The sequence below is a fragment of the Alligator sinensis genome, unplaced genomic scaffold, assembly GCF_000455745.1.
Source record: "Alligator sinensis unplaced genomic scaffold, ASM45574v1 scaffold456_1, whole genome shotgun sequence".
Taxonomy (NCBI): Eukaryota; Metazoa; Chordata; order Crocodylia; family Alligatoridae; genus Alligator; species Alligator sinensis.
Genome location: NW_005842311.1, coordinates 210,339 through 233,894, shown reverse-complemented (window position 1 = coordinate 233,894; position 23,556 = coordinate 210,339). Strand labels below are relative to the sequence as shown.

The 23,556-nt window shown below is 42.5% G+C and overlaps 1 protein-coding gene across 1 annotated transcript in view; it reads right to left on the bottom strand.

Moving 5' to 3' along the window:
• CNTNAP2 (contactin associated protein like 2) overlaps positions 1-23,556 on the bottom strand; it is a 1,052,534-nt gene that overhangs the window by 924,464 nt on the left and 104,514 nt on the right. The window contains exons 3-5 of the mRNA XM_025209846.1: positions 16,660-16,863; positions 13,173-13,357; positions 3,059-3,202 (exon numbers count right to left, since the gene is read on the bottom strand). Coding sequence (XP_025065631.1) covers positions 3,059-3,202; positions 13,173-13,357; positions 16,660-16,863 — 533 coding nt within the window. The remainder of the gene's footprint in view (positions 1-3,058; positions 3,203-13,172; positions 13,358-16,659; positions 16,864-23,556) is intronic.

Here is a 23,556-nt window from a genome sequence, read left to right as displayed (position 1 = left end):
TCTTTCCCATCTGTCTATATCAGGGGCATCACACTTACTTGGGACCTACAGTAGGATCCAGACTGTGAGGCTTCTCATGAGCTGGAGCCAGCCTGGGGTACAGAGGTAGCTACTATAGTGGCAGCCAGTCCAGACACAGTATGTCCAGAGGTGGCAACAGTGGATCTAGAGGCAGAGCAAGGCCTAGTGGTGAGACTCCAAGCAGCCATAGATGTCCAGAAGTGGTAGGGTATCTACAGGTGGGGTTGTGGCAGCAGTGAGCATACAGGAGCACAAGGGTTCAGGGGCAGCAGTAGGTCAGGGAAAGGGGTCCAGCAATGGCTGAGAGGTTCAGGGATGTAATGTGGGTTCAAAAACAACTGTAATTATGAGCAAAGCTTGGTTCCAATGGCCATAGCCAGGAGGGCAGAAGGGCCCCACCTTCAGTGGCAGACCACACCCCACGACTTCTGGTAGCTCACCAGGATGGATAAACTCTGGGGGCTGTATCTGTGTTGCAGGGCACTAAGGTGCCTGCTCCTTTAAGGACAGAAATGGCCTAGAGAGAGGGCCCTAGGTGCCAGGCAGAAACCCCACAGGTGCAGGTTACTGTGGCAGCAAGCCAACGAGGGAACTAACGTGCACCTGGTCAGCTGACTGGAAGAAGGCAGGGTCCTAGGTGCATATAAAACCCAGGGCTGGGACTAGAGAGTTAGTTTTCTGGCAGCAGTCAAGGGGGGAGGAGCTCTCATAGAGGAAGCTACTTGGAGAAGTTTAACTGCCTGTTCTGATGTTAGTAGGATTAAGGGGCTATAGGAGCTCATAAGTGCTGGTGGGGATGAGGCCCATTAGACTGAGAGAAGCTTGCCTTCTTAAAAGGGATAGATTGTGGACCCTATGTTATTATTGTATTGTAGCCCAGGTGCTTGTGCTTTCTGTTGTTATTTAAACTGATGTACTGGGCTGAAGCTATTGGTGAGGAGGAGGCCTCATTGAGGCACACTACAGTGTGGAGACTCCAGGACCAGAGAGGGCATGGAGACAGGGCTGAAGAGGGCCCAGGCACTCTCACAGTAAACTTGATTAACAGTATAAATGTTAAAATGGCCACATTTCCCAAGTTAAAACAAGCTCAGAACTAAGAGTAAACACACTTGAGTAAGAAACAAGCAATCATGTGAATTTAATTAGAGCAAAACTAATTTTGTTTTGTGGAGGTGAGAGTGTAAGCAGTTTTACTGAAAATGAAGGTCATTTATATTTCTGTAGCCAGTCTTAGAACTGGAACAAAACGAAAAAAATAAACCAGACTATAGTAGCCTTTTCACGAAGCCCTGGTGTATTACTAACATGACAACTGTGGATCTTGCTGTTGTATTAGGGGCTCTCTCTTACTCCAAAAGAGAAGAAGGAGGTGGGGCAGACTGTATTCTGAAAATCTTGAACATATTTTTTATATAAGCTGTGTTGCTTTATTCCTTGTCATGTCTGGTCAGGAAAGTTTAAATTTCATATATCTGGAAAAAAGGAGTGTCTATTTAATCAGAACTCAGTGTTATTTAGAGGATTTTACCCCACTATGGCAGGAAATTTACAGTGACTATGGCGAAATGTTGAGGATTGAGGATTTAGTGTCTTGGTTGAAAACCTTTACATTTAAAACTGAAGTTCACTCTTGGAATGTATAGCATTTTCAATATCTTTGAAAGCAATATTTGAAGAAAATTGTAGTACATATAAAAAAGTTATAAGTTTTGGAATGTAATGGACTGTGGAAACTAATTACCAATTTTTTCCAGAGGTTTTAACATTTAAATTGCGAAATTCAAAGTTGTTATTCCCATAGTCATGTTCACTCAGCCATGTTGTTCATATACTGTTATTAGGTTCATTTATACTAACATTTTACAAAGCAAAAATAAGTTAATTAAATGTTGTTTTACCATTTATTATTGGCACATATGTATGTGAATACATAGTGCACATGATAGTGTACAGTTATATTGTTGGCATACATTTTTGATTGTTGCAATACAGTGAAGAGAGAAGCAACAAGCAATTGATTCTATGTCAGTAGGGACCAACATTTTTGGTAGGCATGCCACAAAACAAACCCCACACCCTCTCCAATCCTTTTTTCTGCCCAATCCATTTCTATGTTTCCTGCTCTCTTCTCTTTGTTTTTGGCCTGATCTGCTGCTCTGCTTTGTGCTCCCTGCCCTATCTGTTGAGGTGTTGACTTGCTCCCTCTCTGATTTACTTGTGGTCTGCATGCCATGGGTTGGTCACCCCTGTTCTAGGTGATCCAAAACTCACAGTAAAACAGGAAAGACATAAATAATGTTTATGAGATTAATTCTTGTATCTTTCACCGCCTACCCCTAAGATTTAGTTACCATGAGTGTAGGGACTGGAGAAGGAAAAAAAATTAACGTATTATATGTATGTAATCTAAAAAATGATCTCAATAGCTTTTCTCCATTAAAAAGTGACGTTTTAAGTCTGATATCTTAGGGATTTTCAGAGTAAAAGTAAATGCTAGATCAAATGGAAAACCTACATTTTCCAATGGTATTCCCATTACTAACTCCAAAAGAATGTGATATATCAGACTTTAAAATTGTGACATTAATTCTTGAGCCAATGACAAATCTTGACCATGCTAGACTTCAGATGCATAGAATTTAGGAAGGAAAAAAAGGAAATATATATCCATAATGCTTAGTTTTTAAGAATGTATTTAAAAATAAAGATTAGGTTTAGGCAGATATTTTTTCCAACTATTCGAGTTGGTCCAATAAAAGATATCAGGTGGAACCAAAGAACCTTGTCTTCCTATGTCCTCAGACCAATACAGCTACAACCTACACCCTAAATGAGGCTTAGGAAATTAGAGTAAGACCCAGAAGTAGATTGTGTGGGTTGGTAATGTATCATAATGATATGCAATACAAATTTATCTATCAAGTCAAATCACTGCAATAGCTATTATGAACACCTACTATGCACATAGGTATACCATCAAAATAACTTCCTTTGTTTGGCAAAAATGTTGATGGCCATTAAATAAAGTTCTTACCACATTAGAAGGTTCCAATTTCTTCCTCTTAGCAAGATCAGTGATATTATTACCATTGTAGTTGATGCTTTCCATACAGCCTTTGAAATTTTTTCTGCTGTTTGAACTGGGCTTCCCAGAAAAAGGCATGCCACCAAAGGTTATCTATAAAAGCAAAAACAAAATTGTGTAATTGTAACTGAAATGAAATGCATTACTTTCTAGAACCCCTTTAATATATTTTCTGTCAAAAAATTTGCTTTCTCTGAAGTTCAAATGTAGCAAATGAGATATGTTTTGGGGTAATGGAAGCAGCTATTACATAAACAATATAGAAATGCAGCTAGTCAAGTTTGAATTTGTAAATGCAAATATTCCCATTCAAGACAAGTGCCTAGTATTATTGCACTTGTCTAAATGGAAAATAGACACATGACCTTTTTTTATATGGCTCAGATAGATTCACTGGCTCAGAAACTACTGACTAAGAAATATTTCAAATAGTGAATGAAAAAGGGAAAATGATATCACTCCAGAATATTTGTAAGAGTGAAATCAGTGAAATTATTTGAACTTATTTGCTCTGAATCATTCACTCAGTTCTAATTGTATAAATTAGGGGGAAAAAGTGATAGACATATAGGACAGCTCAGTGGATAATTATTTAGTAAAGGGATAGCTTTGGCAGCAGTAGGTTCCAATGATACATTTGTAGTAGCATTAAAATTGTATCCATCTGAAAGGAGAGGAAGAGCTGCCCTGCAGAAAGACAAGAGAGAGGAGAGAGAGAGAGAGAGAGAGAGAGAGAGAGAGAGAGAGGGAGTTTGTCTTAGTACAGACCCTGTATGCACTCATGGTGAGTGAAGCTCTTTTGAAGGCAGCCATGTTTGAGGTGGGAAGAGTGACATAACCCCAACAGGGGTTTTGAATTGGAGGAATGATAGGAAAGGCCTGGGATGAGTCATAGCTTGGAACTGGCTGAATGGGGTTTTTTAAAAAGGGGGAGCAGTTTTCCTAGAGAGGAGAGCAAAAGAGAGAGAGAAAAGGAGAAACAGGTTGGAGGCCAGGAAGAGGACCTCACCATAGTCATCTCTTGGAGAGCCCCTATTGGAGCTCTGCAGAAGTAACAGCTGGAGGCTGCACTGGAGAGAGAAACAGCTGTCCTTTCTTCCCTCTCTTTCCCTTTTGGAGCCCTGCTGGGGAAGGCACCAAAGAGGACCTGCCTGTTAGGAGATCCCAAATCTGGGAAGACCTTCCTACACACCCCTGTGTGGCGTAAGTGAGCACAGGAAGGGACGGGGATTCAGGACTAGTGGGAGACTGCCCTGCTTTTCTCCGTTAGTGAAAAGGCAACTGAGGGAGGGGCAGGCTCAGTGTGCCAGAGGGAACACTGGGCTAGAGGGGTCAAGGGACTGCTCCAGCCCATCAGAAGCCCCAGTGGTAGGCAGGGACCAGGGAGGGGCTTAATTTGCCAGGTGGTGCGAGGCTGTGCTGGGCAGGAGGAACTGTTAGAACCTGTATCCCAGACCCCACTCTGTGCTGTGCTGGGGGGATGGGGGTTGGGGCAGGAATAAACTGTCTTGCAGGGATCGCAGGGGAGGAGCCACGGCCTGCCATGCTGAAACCCCTGTAGCTCATAAGAGGAATGCTAGCAGTGGGGACCCATGCACAGCTCCCATAGGAGGGACACAGAAGCAGCCCCGCTCCCTGAGAAACCAAGCCTAGGGCGCAGTGTACACAGGGTCATCATAGTTACCCTTGAGTGTACAAGTTATAGACTAAGTTTTTTAAAATAAGTTATTGATAGTTTATTAGTTGGTATATCCATTTATTTATTTATTTGTTCCCTATTTAGCATGGGTAATTTGTATGCCTTCCCCTGGTGTAAGGTGCGTCAGAGAAGTATTAACCTTCGAGCCACCATTGCTGAGTTATGTTGTGTAACATTATTTGTTTTATTTTATTAGTTGTATGCTATTCTGTAAATAACTACATTCTGTAAACAGTTTTATAATGGTCCTCAAGGTTGTTTTGATTGTTAGGGTAGGCTTTCCACTTGGGGACCCTGCAACAGTTACCCAGGGAGCTGAGCAGGGCCACTGGCTACCAGGTACTCCAGGATCCCACTATTCAGGTGAGAGAGCGGGTAGCATCGCACCCAGGGTTACACATTTATTGTACTTTTGTTGGTCACTGATAAAATTAGATACCTTGTTCCACACTCAAATCAATAAGTAACAATACATTTCCAAATCACAGTGCTAAAAATTATAAGATAATTTTGCTGTCAGTTACACACTTGTGCACACAGTCATTGATTTCTATGCGGTTGTCCTGGGGTAATTGAAAATATACCAGAATGTTTATTTATTGTTTTATCTCTCTCACTTGCATTTGCTTCTGGATAAGTTGTACTTATGTTTGTCTCAGAACAAAAATATCCCCAGGATTGGTATGTACATGCATCACCCATTTAATCAGGATTTAGTGAGAGGCTAAATACAGTACTGCTTTTCTGCCACTGATTTAGTGATTCAGTCTCAGGATAACTGTACAGACGTTGCAATATGCCAGGATAAACTGTTACTACCTGTTACCTGGATTTTTTTTTTTTAGGATTTAACCTGGGTCAATGGACACAAACATCTGTACAAGTGCACCTTTGTCCTGGGATAAAATGATTTATATCTTTGCAGCCTCATTAATCTCTCTCTGAAGCACTGACCATTTGCCCATATTTGATTCCAAATTTAGGCATAGACATCTATCTTGGAAGACAACAGAATTGAGCCAAGTGCAGAATCAGCTGAATGTAGAAGGATTTCAAGTATTGGACTCTACAGCCATACTTGCAGAGGTTCAACACTCTGCAAGTATGGCTGTAGAGTCCAATACTTGAAATCCTTCTACATTTATAAGACAAAGTTCATATCGAACAGTCCTGAATATGGTGTGGGGTTCTTCCTGAGGTTTCTTCTTTATTTTGCATGTTTGGTTCTTCCTTCTTCAAAAGCCTTCATTCCATGCTTAAGGGACTGTTTCCAAGCACATCGATCCTTAGCAATCTTTTCCCAATCATCTGGCTCAACCTTCATTACCTTCATATCACTCTTGCAAACACCTTTGAAACAGAGACAAGGGTATCCCCATGGTCTTCTTTCTGTAAAGAATTATTTGAGTATACAGCCATGGTCTATTCTCTGTATATGACCAAGCCATCCAGGTCAATCCTGAATAAGAAGAGATTCAATGCCTGGACTGTTGGGATGTTTCAAGACTTCAGTGTAGACCAGTTTGCCTAGCCAGGAAATTCCTAGAATGTGGCAAATTCAACTAAGTGAAAGCTATTGATGCACTTTTCTTGAATACAGCATGCGGTCCAGGATTTGCTGCTGTACAAAAGATTGTGGATGACACTAGTATGATCTGCTTTGACCCTCATCTAAACAGTCAGTTTGCTGTTCCACACTCATTTGCTCAGCATGCTCATGATATCAGATGCTTTCCAACTATGAATATTCCGTTCAGCCTCAAGTGATAAGTTGTTGGTAACAAAGAAGCCAAGCAATGTAAATTTATTTACAGCATCCAATACATATTAACCTACTGTGATCTCTGGTGGTTTATCAATGTTTTGGCCAATAATACTGGTCTTCTTGATGCTGACTGTATGACCAAACTCTTGGCAGGCATGAGCAAAATGACTGATGGGTCTTTGAAGGTCACTCTCTGTGTAGGCTATCAGTGCAGCATCATCACAAAGAGCAGTTTATAAATTAAAACTTTCCACACTTGAGTCTTTATTTTAAATAAATAGGTTGAATAGTTTTACTTTAAATAAATAGGTTGAATAATTTTCCCCCTGAGTGGGTGTGTCTACACATACATTTACGCTGGTTTAAATTGATTGTACAGTAAATTACTGAGCAGTAAGTGGGAACAGGTTGACATATGCACATGCAGGCATTAAAGCACATTAACTCTGTGTGTGGGCTGACTTGGGACTAACTTCAGTCCTAAGTCAGTCCACACACACAGTGTTACTGCACAGTAACAGGGTCTGTTATAACTTCTCCTGATTCTGTCTTTAATGGAACTGGCTTCTTTGCAGTTGGACTTATCACCTTCTTGATTCCATTGGTCATACATGCCTCTGATGTTGCCAGTGTCAAAAGTGGATTGAATTTCCTTGCACAGTAGCAGCCAATAATCATTGGCACAACATCTTATCTTGGACAACAGTCCTTGCTATCCTCAATTTGTTCAAAGATCCATCTAGGGAATTCTTCTTGTGATTTAACATAGCAGTTTGTTTGGCTTTGATAAATAGATCAGTTCATGTGAGTGTGCCTCAAACAAATCACTGTTTCTTCTGACATCTTTGCTGAATTTAGAGTCAGCAGTGACACAGATAATTCTTTTTTTAGGCTTCCCCAGTTCTCTTCTGCAGTCTCACAAACAGGCAGCTCTGAAATAGCTTCCTCTAGAACCTCCATAAACTGTAAGGTTTTCTGATGACCAGATTTATTGGTGATGTTCATACGTGGCAAACACTAATACTGAGAGCAGACGAGCTTCTTTGGTTTCAGTTTGATCTTAATGACTGCAAGCAAGTGATCAGTGTCAACATCAGCAGTATTATAACTACAATTAAGGAGGATATTACTGAGATTGGACCACCTAGTGGTGATGAGGTCCAATTGGTACTAATGGCCAGATCTTGGGTGCCGCCATACCTTATGGCATGGCTCTGTTTGGAAAAAATGAGTTGGTGATACATGAGTTAGGATAGAAGCAGAACTCCACCAGCCGTTGTCTATTATGACTCATGATATCTGTTGTAGAAGGGAAAACACAGGCTCATTATAGCTACTTGACATGAGTAGCTAGTATTTCCAAATTCTTTAGATGAACCCCATATTGACTGAAATAGCTGATGTGTAGTTTTGCACTTAGACCTGGAGACTCAGTGGAACAAACAACAGATGGGAAAAAAGGTGGGCCAAGAAGGCCCAAGAACAATAAGAAACCAAGCTTGGGAAATAAAGGTTTGCAGTATCTAAGTTGGAGACTGCAGCTGTAAATATTGCTTAAAAAGAACTGCTTAGAAAAAGAAAATGGGGTAGCAACACTATCTGGCAACCACCTAGAAATGATGATGTCACACCAAGTCATAAAAGAAACAGTAAAAGACAACAAAATCTCTCTCTGCTGGACTGTGTCCAGAGAAAAATTGGGTGATCAATGCAGACACAGCGACTCAGGAGCCTTGCCTCAGCGTGGCCAACTGATTAAGAACTTACATTCAATCCACCCAAGATTGCTGCAGCACAGTGAGATCACTTTAACAAATGTAGCATTGCTGCTTTAACTATGTATGTAGCCAGTAAGGCTAGTAATAGTTACAAGATGGTCAGTCAGGCCCGTATACATGGTCCTAACCTTCCATGTTGAAATGTGGAGTTATAATTTTCTCTCTCTCTTTGTCTGGTACAGTGATGCAATTTTCTTTTCAGGTTCTCTCTTAGCTCCAAGTACCCACTGGAGCAGGCAGACCATGGCAGATGAACACCTTACTTACTGGCTGGGGGCTGTCCAGTTTAAGGTGGGCCATAGCTGATGAATGAGATACAATAATCTTTTCCACTGGCAGAGGCAATCTATAGCATCAATGACCACTGGCACCCTCCAGGTTATTTAATCACTTCTTACAAGTCGGCATCAACAGTCTCAGGTAGTACCATCTGTGACAGGGCACAAGTTGCACCTGCCACTTTAAGAGGTTCAGTCAGGCTATGGAACAGCCGGCAGGTGCAGTCAGGGCCAATTAGGCAGTCAGACAACCACAAGGTGGCTATCAGATTGGATAAGGGCTGGGTAGCCAGAGTATAAACCCAGGGCCTAGGGGCAGAGCCGACAGTTACAGCTAGGGAGCCAGTGGAGTAACATAACACAGCCTGAGGACAGCAGCTCTTGCAATACCTGGAGGTTAGGATAGGAACTATGGAGATGGAGGAGGTTCCAGATGGTCCTGGGTAAGACCTGAAACTACACCTTGCTGGGGTTGGATGGTGTGGTGGGACTGCCTGTGGCAGGGCAGTCTCCAGGAAATGCCACACTTGTGCCTTTCTAGTGAAAGGTGAGGATGGGGCACTGGAAAGCCTCAGCTGCCACTGCCTTGTGGGTGCTGCATGTAGGGGAAAGACTAGGGGAGCACAACCCAACAGAAAAGCACAGGATATATGCTGAGGGGGGCCTTAGGTGGGGTCCAGGCCCATGGAGCGGGGCCTGAGACAGGGCCAAGGCTCATCTCATGGGACCTGAAGCCTGAGGGACAAAAGGACCCGGAGCCCAGTGAAGGGCAAAGTGGTGGTCCCATGAGCTGGCCTGATTGAGGCCAGGGGTCCAAGGTGACCTGAAGAGCTAAGGCTCACTGAAAGGTATGAACCCAGCAACAGACAGTCTGGTGCCCTGACTAGCCCAACCTGGGTCCAGGGCTACATCATCCAAAGGTCACTAATGTAGCAAGGACCACAGATGAGGGGTGAGATGAGGGGTGGAGTAGTGGCCCACTGAGGGGCAGAGAGTGGTCTAGAGAAGGGGCCAGGATGCCAAGGCCCACACAGTGGGACATGGTGGGAAAAGGCATACAGGTTGCCAGGACAGGGGCAGGCTGGTGATGTATGTGGCACGGGGAGTTGCCCGTGTCACACCATCTACTGTAGATTATGGTAGCAGGTGAACCTGACCTGACCTCAAATTTAGATTTTTCAGATACTGAGCAGATAAATTGGAAGCATCGTGCAGTTTTTTTCTGGCATCCACTAGTGGAAATAAATATAATACTCAGTCATTACTTAGAACCACCCCTGCCCCCTTCCTTTATGGTCAGGATGTTATGGGTTACAAGAGAAGGTACAAGGGCACAAGATTTATTAGGTTGAATCAATATTGTAAATGAAGATGGTAGTAACTTTGTTTGACTCCTATTCCAGAACAAAACCAAGAATATTTAGTCCTGAATTTCATAGCTTAGTGTACCGATATAGTCCGTTTCTTTAGCACTGTGAAAAAAAAATTGAAAAAAAACCCACATGCAATACATTAGGTTAAAAATTTTCATATCTTTAAGAGGTTCACCTCTATCAGTCTACAGAGTGTATAGATCTTTATCAACTTATAAGTCTTTCCAAAAATGTTTAGAAATGAATAAATGGTATATGGTTATAATAATATTTTACAGTTGGAAGGTGAAGAACAAGGCCCTGATGAGATTCATCTCTTCAATCTATGTTAAGTATTTATATAAAAAAATAATGGCATAAATAGTAATGATACCAAACTTCTCCCTCCCAAGAATTCTCTCAAAGACTTCTTCTTGCACTCTTCCTCTGCGGTTTTCCAGATCCAAGCTTTAAAACATCATCCATCCATTGTTAATTCTAGTGGTTATTACTGAGGGCTGGAAAACGCAGCTCAAGGGAAGTACTTTCTATTAAAATACTTCTGATGTATCACTTTATATCTCAGAGGAAGGCTTTTCAGTACTTCAATTATCATTCAATACGTTATTTTTTCTTAAATACTAGAACTAACAAACAAAAGATGCTAAAAATCAATCACATGCACTACCTAATATAACCATGTGGCCATATCCCCAGTTACTATGAACTGACATAGCCCTTCAACGAGCCTGTATCAGTTTATACCACCTGAGGATCAGAGCTATTTTTTTGTTGCAAAACGTATCTTAATATGCCAGCATTAATACACTTGGACAAAGCAGTAGGAGGGGAAAAAAAGAAAAAGAAAAAGAAAATAGCAGACAATCAAACACTATGATAGACTAAGACCTGAAGGATTGTATTGCATTAGAAGTGTAATCAGAACTAATGTCCATTTTTCATTTTCTTGCTTATCTCTTCTGAAAAGAGAGAAACCTAAAAGTTTATTTTTCTATTTGAAACACTGTTTTGATTCCCTGGGCTTTATCATCTATGATTAATATATCAAAAGGGCAACATATTTAAATGTAGTCTATGGAAACCAGGCACTGAAAAGACAGTGTTAATGGGATGGGAAGGAACTAGACAGCTCTGGGCTAGCCACTGAAATTTGTATGTGCTACTATAACTAACAGAGAGTATATTCTCCTTTTGATGCACTCATGTAACTTGCAACAAAGATAAGGAGCCTCATGTCTAATAAAAGTGGTATGTAAGTTAGAGGATTGATACTGGTAAATCTGTGGGATGGGACAGGAAGTCAGGTCTATGGGGGCATCTCTATACATGCTCCAGAGTTTGGGGCGGGGGGAGGGAAGAAGGGAACACTTTAATTACAGTGGCTCTTGGGAGCTGCTCTAATTAACTGAGGTATCTTTACACATGCTCTGGAGTTATATGTGTGGGGGGGAGGGGTGCTTTAATTAGAGCTGCTCTTGGGAACTGCTCTAATTAAAGCACCTGTAGTGTTTTGTGAATTCAGCATCCTGCACTTCAAAATGGTGGTATGGGCACTTTAACTAAAGCTCTTTTGATGAGATTTAGTTAAAGTGCCCCCACCACCATTCTGAAGCACAGGGATACTGAATACACATGCCAGTACTTCTGGTCCACTTCTGGGTCTGCCGCCAAGCACGTGGGGGACCCATCCACACCCCACTGGCTCAGTGATCAGCCACGGGGGGACCCCAGGTGCCCCCCAGACTCAGGAGGCACCAGTCACAGAGTCAGGGGGTGGGTTCCCCCCGCACTCTGTGGCAGACCTGGAAGTGGACCAAAAGTACTTCTGGTCCACTTCCATGTCCACTGCTGAGCACATGGGGAACCCCTTCCCCCGGGCTCCCATGGGATGGTCCATCTGCCCCACCATCTCAGCATTCACAAGCCTTTGCCCTCCATAGAGTCACCCACAAGGCAGTGGGGGCTGACACTTTCCAGTGTCCCATACTCGTCTTTCACTAGGGAGGCATAGGTATGGCATTTCCTAAAGACTGCCCCATCACAGGCAGCCCCACCACACCATCCAACCCCAGCAGGCAGGGTGTAGTTTTAGGTCATGCACCAGGACCAGAAACCTCCTCCACCCCATAGTTCCTACCCTGACCTCCAGGTGTTCTGGGAGCAGCAGTTCACTGGCTGGGCAATGTTTATCCTTCAGCTCCTGGCAGTAAGTACCAGCTCAGCTCCTAGGGCTTGGGTTTAAACTGAGGTTGCCCAGCCCTCCTCCAATTAGGCGGCCTCCTGATTGGCATGTGGCCCCCTCATTGGCTCTGCTGCCTGCTCAAATGCTTAAAGTGGCAGGCACCAAAGGTGCCCTGCCACAAACTTTCTCTACTTAGTCTGGAAGTCAGAATTAGGCTCTTCTCAGCTGTTCTTCTTTGTTATGGAGCCTTAAAAAAGTCATTTAAACTAAATGCATTTCAATACAGCTACCTAAAAAAAATGTTAATAGTATCTTCCACATAGAGATATCAGGTTTGATTTAAATATTTAATACCTTTTAAATTCTAATTATGAGGCAAAATTAACTTATTCATTAGAACTGGACAGTTACAAAAACAAAGATATTCATGGACATCTGTTTTAATAAAACTGATACTTTGCTTAAGTGGGATTTCCAATTTTTTACCCCTTTAATGTTTAAACTTTCTTAAGTGCATATTTTACTCAAAATAACACTAATTTATTTGCATGAGGAAAAGTCTTGGAAATATTTTCATTTTCCATTAAGCATATTTACTTATTGTTTAAAGTACTCAATGCAATGCGGAAGCACTTAAATATATTTTAAAAACAATACACACAATACTTGTGAACTACAGTAAATACTATAGTATCCTATAAATAAAAATAAATTAGGCAGAAGTCTCGGATGAGTTTAATAGAAGGCATTAATAATTGCCAGACTTAGGATATAGTAGATGAATGACATAACTGAATTAATAAACTAAGAGAATCATATACCTTGGAAGAAATTTGAGAGAATTATATTAATAAAGGCTTTCATTTCTTTTGGTGCTATAAAATGTAGTAAAATAATCTTATATTATACTGCTTTTTTTTTCTTCTACCCTATTTGGTTTTGCTCCAAGAGTCAACTTGAAACGAGAACTAACAAATTCTCTGTTTACCTCATAGTCCAAGTCCAAGTAATCGAATTCCCCATTGGTTCTGAAATGCTGGATGTGTCTGTCCAGTGTGAGATTGATGTTCCTCCCATGACGTTCTATGACAATGGAGTGCCAGTGGTGGTCATCCAAGAGGCTGCCTGTCATCACAGAGGTGTGGCCATAAATTGAGCCATACTGGTTGCTACCTAATATAGAACGGATGAGAAAAGCAGCAGGGGTAACTACACTAAATATAATTTAGGAAAACAACTTTTGTCCTATTGTGAAACATGGAACATGCTGCACCCACAATTGTACTTTAGGTCAGCCCATAGGGAAGTTAAGAGCTGCCCACTTGTGGAGTTTTGCCACAAATATCTGCAGTGCGACCATATACCAAATGTCTGATCAGAGAAATATAAAATCAGTTATTGATAACTGTACATATTTGATAAGATACTTGAGAAGTAATATCTACTTTTAAGTAAAATTGTTTTCATTCAGGGATTTTATTTTCTTGAGCCCTGTACTTTTCAAGTGAAAAGTGGTAATCTTCACTAGAAATTTTTACGGTTGTATGAGATCTTTCACTTGAGCGCAGCTATGGTGACTTCCACCATTTGAAGATGTGGTGCTGACAGCCAGAAAAGCCTTGAAATCTGACGGTGCTGTAGTTGTGATGTTTAAGGGAATATACTGGTCTAGCATCTCTCCCAAATATACAATGAATCCAATGAAAGATATTACCAAGTCATTTTAGCGTTTTCTCGAATAGCTTCCCTTCACCCCAAAGTAAAATAAGCTATGCAAGGCAAAGAACAGTTTCATAGTTCATAAAATAATATGAATGATGTCCATGTTTTTTATTGGCATGGCTATATACCAGGCACAGTTCCCGCTTTTTCATACTGATCTAGCTCGGCCAGTAAAGGTCTTCAGTGTAGATATGGATGTATTGGGTGCATCTACATTAGACATTTACTGTGCGGTAAACTAATTAGATGCACAGTAACCATCTCAGCATCTACATGGGCACCCCACTCAGGCTATAGTAAATTAATTCACTCCACAGCAGAATAGAATAGTACTTGTAGTGCAGGGAGGGAAGGTAATACAAGTGTTATCCTAGTGTGGGGTAAAAAATTCTACAGCAGCGCATGTGTAGGTGATGCCCCGACTGGTTGGGCATGAGGGTGATTCAGTGTGGGGGTTCCCTGCTAGCTAGCCTCATACTGAAGCACCTTGTGCCCCAGCCAGCCCCCACACAGGGCCATAGGGAGCAACCCTGGGCTAGCAGGCTGACCGCCTGAGGCCTCTGCCAGTGGGAGCTGCTGTAACCCAGGTCAATGTGCTATGGGCTTGGGCACACATTCAAGCGGCAATAAACTCTGGAATATATTGCTCCCAGGCACACATTCAAACAGCACACTTGAGAGCAATAAAATCCAGAGTTTATTGCTTTGCATTAATTGCATGTGTAGACATGCCCACTTGGTAATACCTACTTCCACAATAGTTTCTAAATTAGTTCCAGTATTAGGTTTGTGGTGTCCTGGGAATATTCCATGGTTTGAATGAAGCAAAATTCAAATTTATGGAACTGAAAATTTCTCAGCATCAAGTATCTCTGGTACTCAGTTTTGAGTCTTAGAAGACTCTTCTGAACACTGGGACCCAAAATCATTTAATGACACCCTCACTAAGCTGAAGTATGGTAGCAGCTGCATATTAAGTAGGCTGACTGAACTGGGATATATTATAAAACAGGAAATGAGTGGGTTATAATTTCAATAAAAATTGTTTAAAATAGATTAGTGCTGCAGCAAGATGTTCTATCCTCATCAGCATCTGCCCACATTGCTGATTTTTCAAAAAGGAGGAGAAAAGAAAATGCTAGTGGAAATAATTGCTATTCATTGTAAATAATACATGAATAGAACAATTTACTGTTCACATGATTGCAAGAAAAGTAATGAAAAGTTACATGAAAATGCAGTTTTGAAGTATATTTATTTAAAGAAAAATCCCAGACCAGAGATGTATTTTCTTTCCCGTATGAGCTGATACAACTCAGCCTATAATGCAACTTGCGTATACAGCTAGAGCAAGAGGACAACGCTTATTAACCAATATATAGACAACTCCTTAATGGGGGTACTGGGCACAGTCAGAACATGTTTCTGTTTTAGGCTCACTAGTTCTCAGATTCACTAACATTACCTAAACTTCTTAACTTTACAACTTTGTGGGTGCATCTACATATGCAGTTAACTGCACAGTGGACTAACTAGCTTCACAGTAAAGCATTGCTGTCTATACATGTGCCAGTATTAGGGCACAGTAAACTGATTAATGCCACTGTAGGATAGTACTGTCAGGGACAATACTATCTTACAGTGGAGTACTTTGCTGCACAGAAACGCATGTGTAGATGGTGACTAAGGGCGTAAATTGCACTTGATTTGCCACAGCTCAAATTAATGCAGTTCCAGGCACATGTGTACACACTGCCTGGGAGCAGTTGACTCCAGTGTGAACTGCTCCAGAGTTTATTGTGTTGCCTTAATTTCATGTGTAGATGCATCCTATGTTTCCTTAAATTCTGGCCTCAAATTAGGCATACATTAGATTTTTCAACAAGTACTGTAGAAGAGTCAAGCTACACATTTCCAAATCTCAAAGCTAATAAAAATAGGGAACCCAAGTAGAAAAAAAGCTTCTCTAACGAAGCAATTTTATAGTTCCAGGTTTTCACACTAAGGTTAGGAATTGTGTTATTGAGACTGAGGAATTCTCCCTTTTTTCTTCTTCACAGAGAAATGTGGAAACCCACTGGGCATCCAAGGTAACAAAATTTCATCTCACTGGGATCAATGAGTGTTTTGCTTCTGATTTCAATGGAGGTCAGGATTTTCTTTTAGTTGCTTGCCAACCAAGGTCCTCACTGCCTCTCCTTGGGCTAGTCTTTCTCCAAAGCAAGCTCCTCAGCCTTCAGCTTGGCATTGACCCATGGTTTCCAAGGTCCTCATTGTTTTATCTGCAGCTCCTCATGGTATTTCTAAACTCATTTAGCTTTTTCCCTAATACCACTGATCATCTCCCTGTCTCCCACAGCCACTTACTTCTACTGTAATTACTTTTACAAAAAATGAATCTATACAGAGCTGCCCAGAATACCTTGTACCCTGAGCCAATACAAGATTACCTTGACATTTCTGTGTATAAGAAATTTCTAGTGGCAGTGAAAAAAAAATAATCCTGTTTCTGTGAGACTTTACTGTCATATTATTGATATTTCCTATATAAAATATGAAATAATCTGTACTCAGTTAAAAACAGAATGCAGCACATGGATCAACATACATAAGTGATGATCTAATTGTATGATTCTGCATAAAATGCTGCTACAAAAAAGGAGAAAAGGGGGAAATAATGGTGTTTGACTGCAACTTTTGTACATAAATATATTTTTAAAAAAATCCCAATAATCAAAGCATAAAAAGCATACCTAAATTTAAGTTAAGGATGAGCTTGGCTTTTTTGAGTTCCAGGGTAATATAGTCTCCTTGTTGCCCTTCTCCATGGAAGATTACACCTTCACTCTCAGAGGTTTTGAATTTCAGAGAGATGACATCTTTCAGTGTTTTCATTTTCTTGTTCCTGAATCTGTACGGCAACACAACATGGCCATCAAAATTGATAACATCGGCCCCTAAAAGGAAGAAGTAAATAACACTGGTGAGTGATTATACATTACTATGGCCAGTAGAAAGGCAAACATGCCATATATGCATTGCATCTCAGCGGGATAAATGCAAGAATACAATATGGATTGTAGACATATTTCCAACCTGTAATTTAATGAAAAAATGTAAAATTCAAAACCTGGCACAACATATATTTCCATGTGCCTGTTTTCCATAGGCATATCATGATTAGATTCAAAGGCACAAGGCCTTACACTTGTTGTTCAACTTTTCATTGGTCTTTCCTGAACTCACACAAGTTCACTTCCCCAAGCTGAGAGTAAGAGAGAACATTTCCCAGAGGCTCTTAATTAATTTTATATTATTAAGAACATTTAATATCTATATGAACATGGCATTGTAAAAAGTGTCTGATAGTGATAACATTGTGTAAGATGCCATCAAAAATTCTATAAACACTAGAGGTCAACATGGTCTTGGCCATACTTTTTGTATCAAAATTATGGGGAACTGAGGTCATACATGGTGCAGGGGGGAAAAACTCTCTGCTGTTTGGGCTAATTTTTGTTCTGAATACTTGGTAAGCAGGGGTGTGGCTAGGAGCCAAGTTGGTTCCATGCCAGCCATGCTCACCTGCTCTGAGGAGCAGAGGAGGTGGTCCAGATTGCGGGCAACTGGGGACTGTCAGGGCTGCACTGACAGTCCCCAGCTCCTGCCTGCCCTGAATGGATCCCCACTGCCCAGATCGAGCCTGCCACACCTCCACTGGCCCCCATTGGGCCCACTGCTGTCTTCGCATCCCCTCAGACCTCCCCCTGCCCCTCAAGTATTCTTCCATCTCCCCTGCCCTTAGAGAAGAAAACAGGGATGGAGAACCCATCTGCCCAGCCACTGCCACTGAGCCACTGCTGCTATCCTGGCTAAGCCCAGATAACAGTGTTGCCTAGGTCCCTTTTCCCCAGTTGCTCCTCTGGGACAGCACTGGGGGCAGTGAGCAGGAATCTGGGATGCCAAGGGGGAATGGCCTGATCTGGGATGTGGGTAGGCAGAACAGAGGGCCCAATCCAGGCTGACAGGGAAGGAGAACACCATCTACATCCACCAGCCAAGATTGGATCCACTTCACCACCCTCTCCATACCCCTGGATCAGGCCTCCTCCTTCCCCAGAACCCAGATCCCTGCTCATCTCCCCTGGAGTTCCCAGGGAAGCAAGCAGGGAAAGGGAACCTGACTGCCAGTGATGCTTTCTGGGTCAGGTTCAGTCATGAGAGCAGAGGAACCCCAGCATCAGTGGCTAGGCAGGCAGGTTCCCTTTCCCTGCTTTCTCCCCTGGGATAGCACTGGGTGAGATGTGGAGCATAGTGGGTGTGCATGAGCTGTGAGGACCGGGGGAGAATAAGGGAAGTCCATGGGCAGGGAGGGGATCTGAGGGGAAGTGGGAGGGAGGATTCTTACCTTTAGGTGCTCCTGCCTCTACTATCACTGTGGGGGAAGATAAAACAACTAGGAGAAATGCCTCCTGGGATACTGGAGTACTGATCCTAACTGGTTTTGGGCCTGCTGAGCAGTCACAAGTGACTGCAACATGAGCTGTCCAAAAACCAGTTAAAGATCATCCTCTTTCATCAAGGATTATCTTTAAGCTGCTCAGAGATCCTGGGATGTGCTTTCCTGCCCTAATGTGTGGACACTCCTAGTTTAAGGGCCTTAGCATGTATTTAAGTTACAGTGTAACAACATCCTATTATACTAACCCATTCTGTCTTCTCTCAACAGAGCACCCCCATTTTTCACTATGACTAAGCATGTGAGAGGATATCTACAGTTGATATTAATAAGCACAGTGTTATTAAAATCAGCAGAAACAGACTGATTTTGACATGCTCAATATCCTCCCGTAAAGGGTTTAATCCTGTTCCTGTTAAACAAAATAGGAAAAGCCCCATTGACTTTAATGTTGTAAAAATCACATCTTATGGTCACAATCAAATGAAACTAGTTGGTAAATTATCTGCAAACAGGTATATATGTGTAGGAATACATTTAAAAATCATAAAAATTATAAAACACTTATGTAAACAATTTTTAGTTTATGATTTCTCATTAACTGCATTATTATAAGCATAAGTATTTACTATTCACAAAAAAAAAAATCTACTATTACCATTTATTCGGTCACTTAGTTTCCCTTGGATGAAATACACTCATATATCATAATTTTTTGATTGGATGATTTAAGATTTGTGAACCATTTCCATTTCTGCCTGAAATGGCAATTTGCCATGTCATTAATTTTATTTCTCTATTAAGGAAATCATTATTATAGCCTGATTTAGTATTCTGTGCAACTATTTACTTCTGGAGGGGCTGGATGAGTTCAAGTCAGCAGGTCCAGATGCTCTCCACCCCAGGGTTCTGAGGGAATTGGCAGGGGTTATCGAGGGGCCCCTGGCACAGCTTTACGAACACTCGTGGTGTTCTGGCCAGGTGCCAGATGACTGGAAGAAGGCCAATGTGGTCCCCATTTTCAAACAAGGGAGAAGGGAGGACCCAGGCAACTATAGAACCATTAGTCTTACTTTGGTCCTGGGGAAGCTCTTTGAGAAGATTATCCAGGAGCACATTTGTGAAGGACCAGCAGGGGGGATGATGCTCAGGGGCAACCAGCATGGCTTCATTAGGGGCAGGTCCTGTCAGATCAACCTGATTGCCTTCTACAATCAGGTCACAAAGTCATTGGATGCAGGTGTTGCAGTGGATGTAGTCTTTCTGGACTTCAGGAAGGCCTTTGACACAGTCTCCCACCCCATTCTCGTTAAAAATCTAGGAGACTGTGGCATTGATGCCTACACAGTCAGATGGGTTGCAAATTGGCTGAGAGGCAACAACCAGAGAGTGGTGGTGGACGGGTCATATTCGACCTGGAGGGATGTGGGCAGTGGAGTCCCCCAGGGCTCAGTCCTCGGGCCTGCACTGTTCAATTTCTTTATTAGTGACTTGGACAAGAGGGTGAAAAAGCACCCTGTTCAAATTTGCTGACAATACAAAGATTTGGGTGAGGTAGGCATGCTAGAAGGATGGGACAGGATACAGCTGGACCTGGACAGGTTACAGGGGTGGGCAAATGAGAATAGGATGGGATTCAATACTGAAAATGCAGGGTACTGCACTTGGGCAGTAAGAACCAGCAGCATACCTATAGGCTGGGGAACTCCCTTCTCGAAAGCACAGTGGCACAAAGAGATCTTGGAGTCATCATTGATTCCAAAATGAACATGGGCCGCCAATGTGAGGATGCGGTCAGTAAGGCTAACCACACCTTATCATGCATCCACAGATGCAGCACAAGCAGGGCCAAGGAGGTGATCCTCTCCCTCTATGCAACACTGGTCAGGCCACAGTTGAAGTACTGTGTCCAGTTCTGGGCACCACACTTTAGGAGGGATGTTCATGAGCACTTAGGAGGGATCAAGAGGGTTCAGAGGAGGGCCACTCACATGATCCAGGGATAACAGGGCAGGCCCTATGAGGAGAGGCTATGGGACCTGAACCTGTTCAGCCTTCACAAGAGAAGGCTGAGAGGGGACCTAGTGGCCATCTATAAACTTACCGGGGTGGTGGGGGAAGGCAGCGGGGAATGGGAGAGACCCTGTTCATCCGAGCACCTCCCAGAGTCACAAGGAATAACGGCCATAAGTTGTTAGAGAGTAGGTTCAGGCTGGACATTAGAAGGCACTACTTCACAGTCAGGGTCGCTAGGATCTGGAACCAAGTTCCAAGGGAAGTGGTGCTGGCTTCTACTTTGGGGGTCTTTAAGAGGAGGCTTGATAATTACCTAGCTGGGGTCATATGAGCCCAATATTCTCTCCTGCTCCAGGAGAGGGGTCGGACTTGAAGATCTACTTAGGTCCCTTCTGACCCTACATCTATGATTCTATTAATTGGTACAGAAGTATACCCTAGGTTTTCCTGGGATAAATATCTGTGAATAGCAAACAAAATATATATACACATGGACAATTGTCATAAGAATTTGAAGAAATGTTTGTGACCATTTTTGCACAATCGTTCTTCTATGTCTATTAAAGATGTGATGTGTATCCATTTACTTCCCTCCAAAATTTTGAATAAACAGTAATATTTACATGCACCACAGAACCTAGTCATTTTATGCTCTTACCGAAATCAGTATAGTATTTTCATGCTGTATGATGCAACATTATTTTGTGTTAAGATGGCTTCTGTGACTTGTTTTTCTAGAATGATTGCCAATACTTTTAGAAAACTCATTTGTTCTTCACCATGAAGATGATATATATTTGAAAATACACAGATTAATTTATTTATCATTCCTTCAAAAAAAAGTATTATTCATCCTGGACAAGTGGTTTACAGGAGAATTTTGAAGACTACATGGAAACATTGCCTAAATATATGCTTTTGTCCCTACAAAATTTTCAAAAGCTATTTTGCAATATATACTTAAAATCAATCTCTACTGAACTCTATGAGGCTCTGGCTCAGAAAGTGCTTACTTTCATCACCTGTCAATTTGGAACTTAATTTCCATGTAAATAAGTGGCTGAACTTTCATAAAAGGTTGTCTTTTCAACATTTTATAACTTGCATATATACCTTTTACGCTCAGCAACAAACCTCAATGAGTTTCACAGAAATGCAAGTTACCAAAATGCATAAGGCTCAATAGTCTTGTTCTGACAGCACATACAGAACACAGTCTGCAACAAATAATTTGTTTCTTGTTCAGTTACATTCAGCAGCCAACCTTTACCTGTTAATCAAAATGACTTGTCAACAGTTAGAATTAAACCTTGCAGTTGTGTTGATTGAACACTTAGGCTAAGGCCAGACATTCAAAAAGCCTAAGCCTGAATTAAATGAATCTTTGCAGGTTAGTCTAACCTGGCTAGCTGAATCCATTTGTAACCGTATAGACATGCCCCCTGGACTGAAAGAATGCAGGTACATGCCTGCAGTGGCTCAGGCTAGAAGCTGGGGTGGGGAGTGGTGCTAGAGCAGCCCTCCCTTTCCTTCCATAGTGCTGAGCTGAGGGGGGCATGGCCAGGCCCCAGCAGGATGCTCTGATTAGAAAGAGCTCCCTGTCCCCTCCTTGATTAATAGAGCATTTATCAGCTTTGTCATCACCATTTAAACACCCCATCAGAAAACAAAGGCTCTCATTAATTCAAGCTCTTCTTAAACAACTTTTTCCAAGGAAGAAAACATTTTAAAGAGAGACATTACCAGCTACCTGTTGATTAGCTCAGACATTGCATAAACCGGTTTGACACAAAACAGTGAAGTCTAATACTACATTCAACTAGGTTCATCTCAAACTGGTTTCAGCCATTTTCAAACTCGTTTATGTGTACTGAACATTTGTTCTGTTACAGGTTTAAACCAGTTTCTGATCATTTAAACCAGTTTGTGTGTAATGTCTGTCCCTAGCCTTATTGGGCGTGTCCACACATGCAGGCACATGCGCTTGCAGCAGCTCAAATAGATGCAGTGCAAATTTGAGCTGGGGCTTTTTGCCTCAGTGCACATGCTGGACATGCACTTTGGTGTGGGGAAAACTGTGCCACTTGGGGCAAAATAGCCATATCTGGCTCCTCCTGGATCTGCAGCCAGGCAGGGGCTAGAGCCTGAGGCTAGCACCTATGCTGTCCCCATCAATACAAAAAGCTGCCCTGCCAAACAGCTTAGGGCTACTCATTCTCAGGAGCTTCTGGGGCCGAGCAAATTGGTACCTGGGGACACTACCCCTTGTGCCAGCTGGACTGATAAAGCAGCCCTGAGAGTTGCCTTCACCCTCTACCCACTGCAGCAGTCTGGCAGTGAGGGCTGCTGCCTGGCTATGACCTGTTGCACACCTACCAGACCTGGATGGGGGCTACACAGCCAGTAGATCCTTCTGCCTCTCTGTGCCAGCTGCTAGTGGGCTGTTGCTGCAAAGTTGGCCTTTGTGTAGCACTACTGCCATGTGTGCCCCTGCCCAGCCATCTGGGCAGCTATCACCTGGAAAATGTTCTGGGTACAGTGTCCTGCTTTGAACTGTCAAAGCATTTCCTCCTGGTTGCAATTGGCCACGAGGTTAGCCACCTCCAGCTGGGTCCAAGGTGCCATCTCTGAGCAGGCAGGGTCCTGTCACTGGCCTCCCTAGCAGGAATTCTGGTGTTCCCTATTTGAAAAATCCCTGATAAAAAAATCCCAAAGTCACTCTGTAAAATACCCCAAAATTTATGTTCCTCCACAATTAACCCCCCCACACACACACACACACACACACACACACACACACACACACAGAGAGAGAGAGAGAGAGAGAGAGTGCGATCAGTTGGGCAATGTTTTATTGATATATCTACAATATTAAAGCAATTGGTAAGCCTACCGGTGTCTCTATCATTATAATAAAGTGAATTCTAAACATGTATATGTTTTGCTGCCCCCACAGGGGCCGCAACCCCCCCGCAAAGGGGCAAAATAGCCCCCACAGGGGCTACCATCCCCCCAGCAGGGCCCACATGCCCCACCCCCACTTGTTCCTCCAGACCCCTGGATTCCTACCCCACCTGGCCCCATCCCCCGCTGGTTCCTGCAGACCCCCCAATGGCTGCCTCTTCTGGCATCATCCTCTACTTGCACTCCCAGCCCCACGATGGCTGCCCCCCCC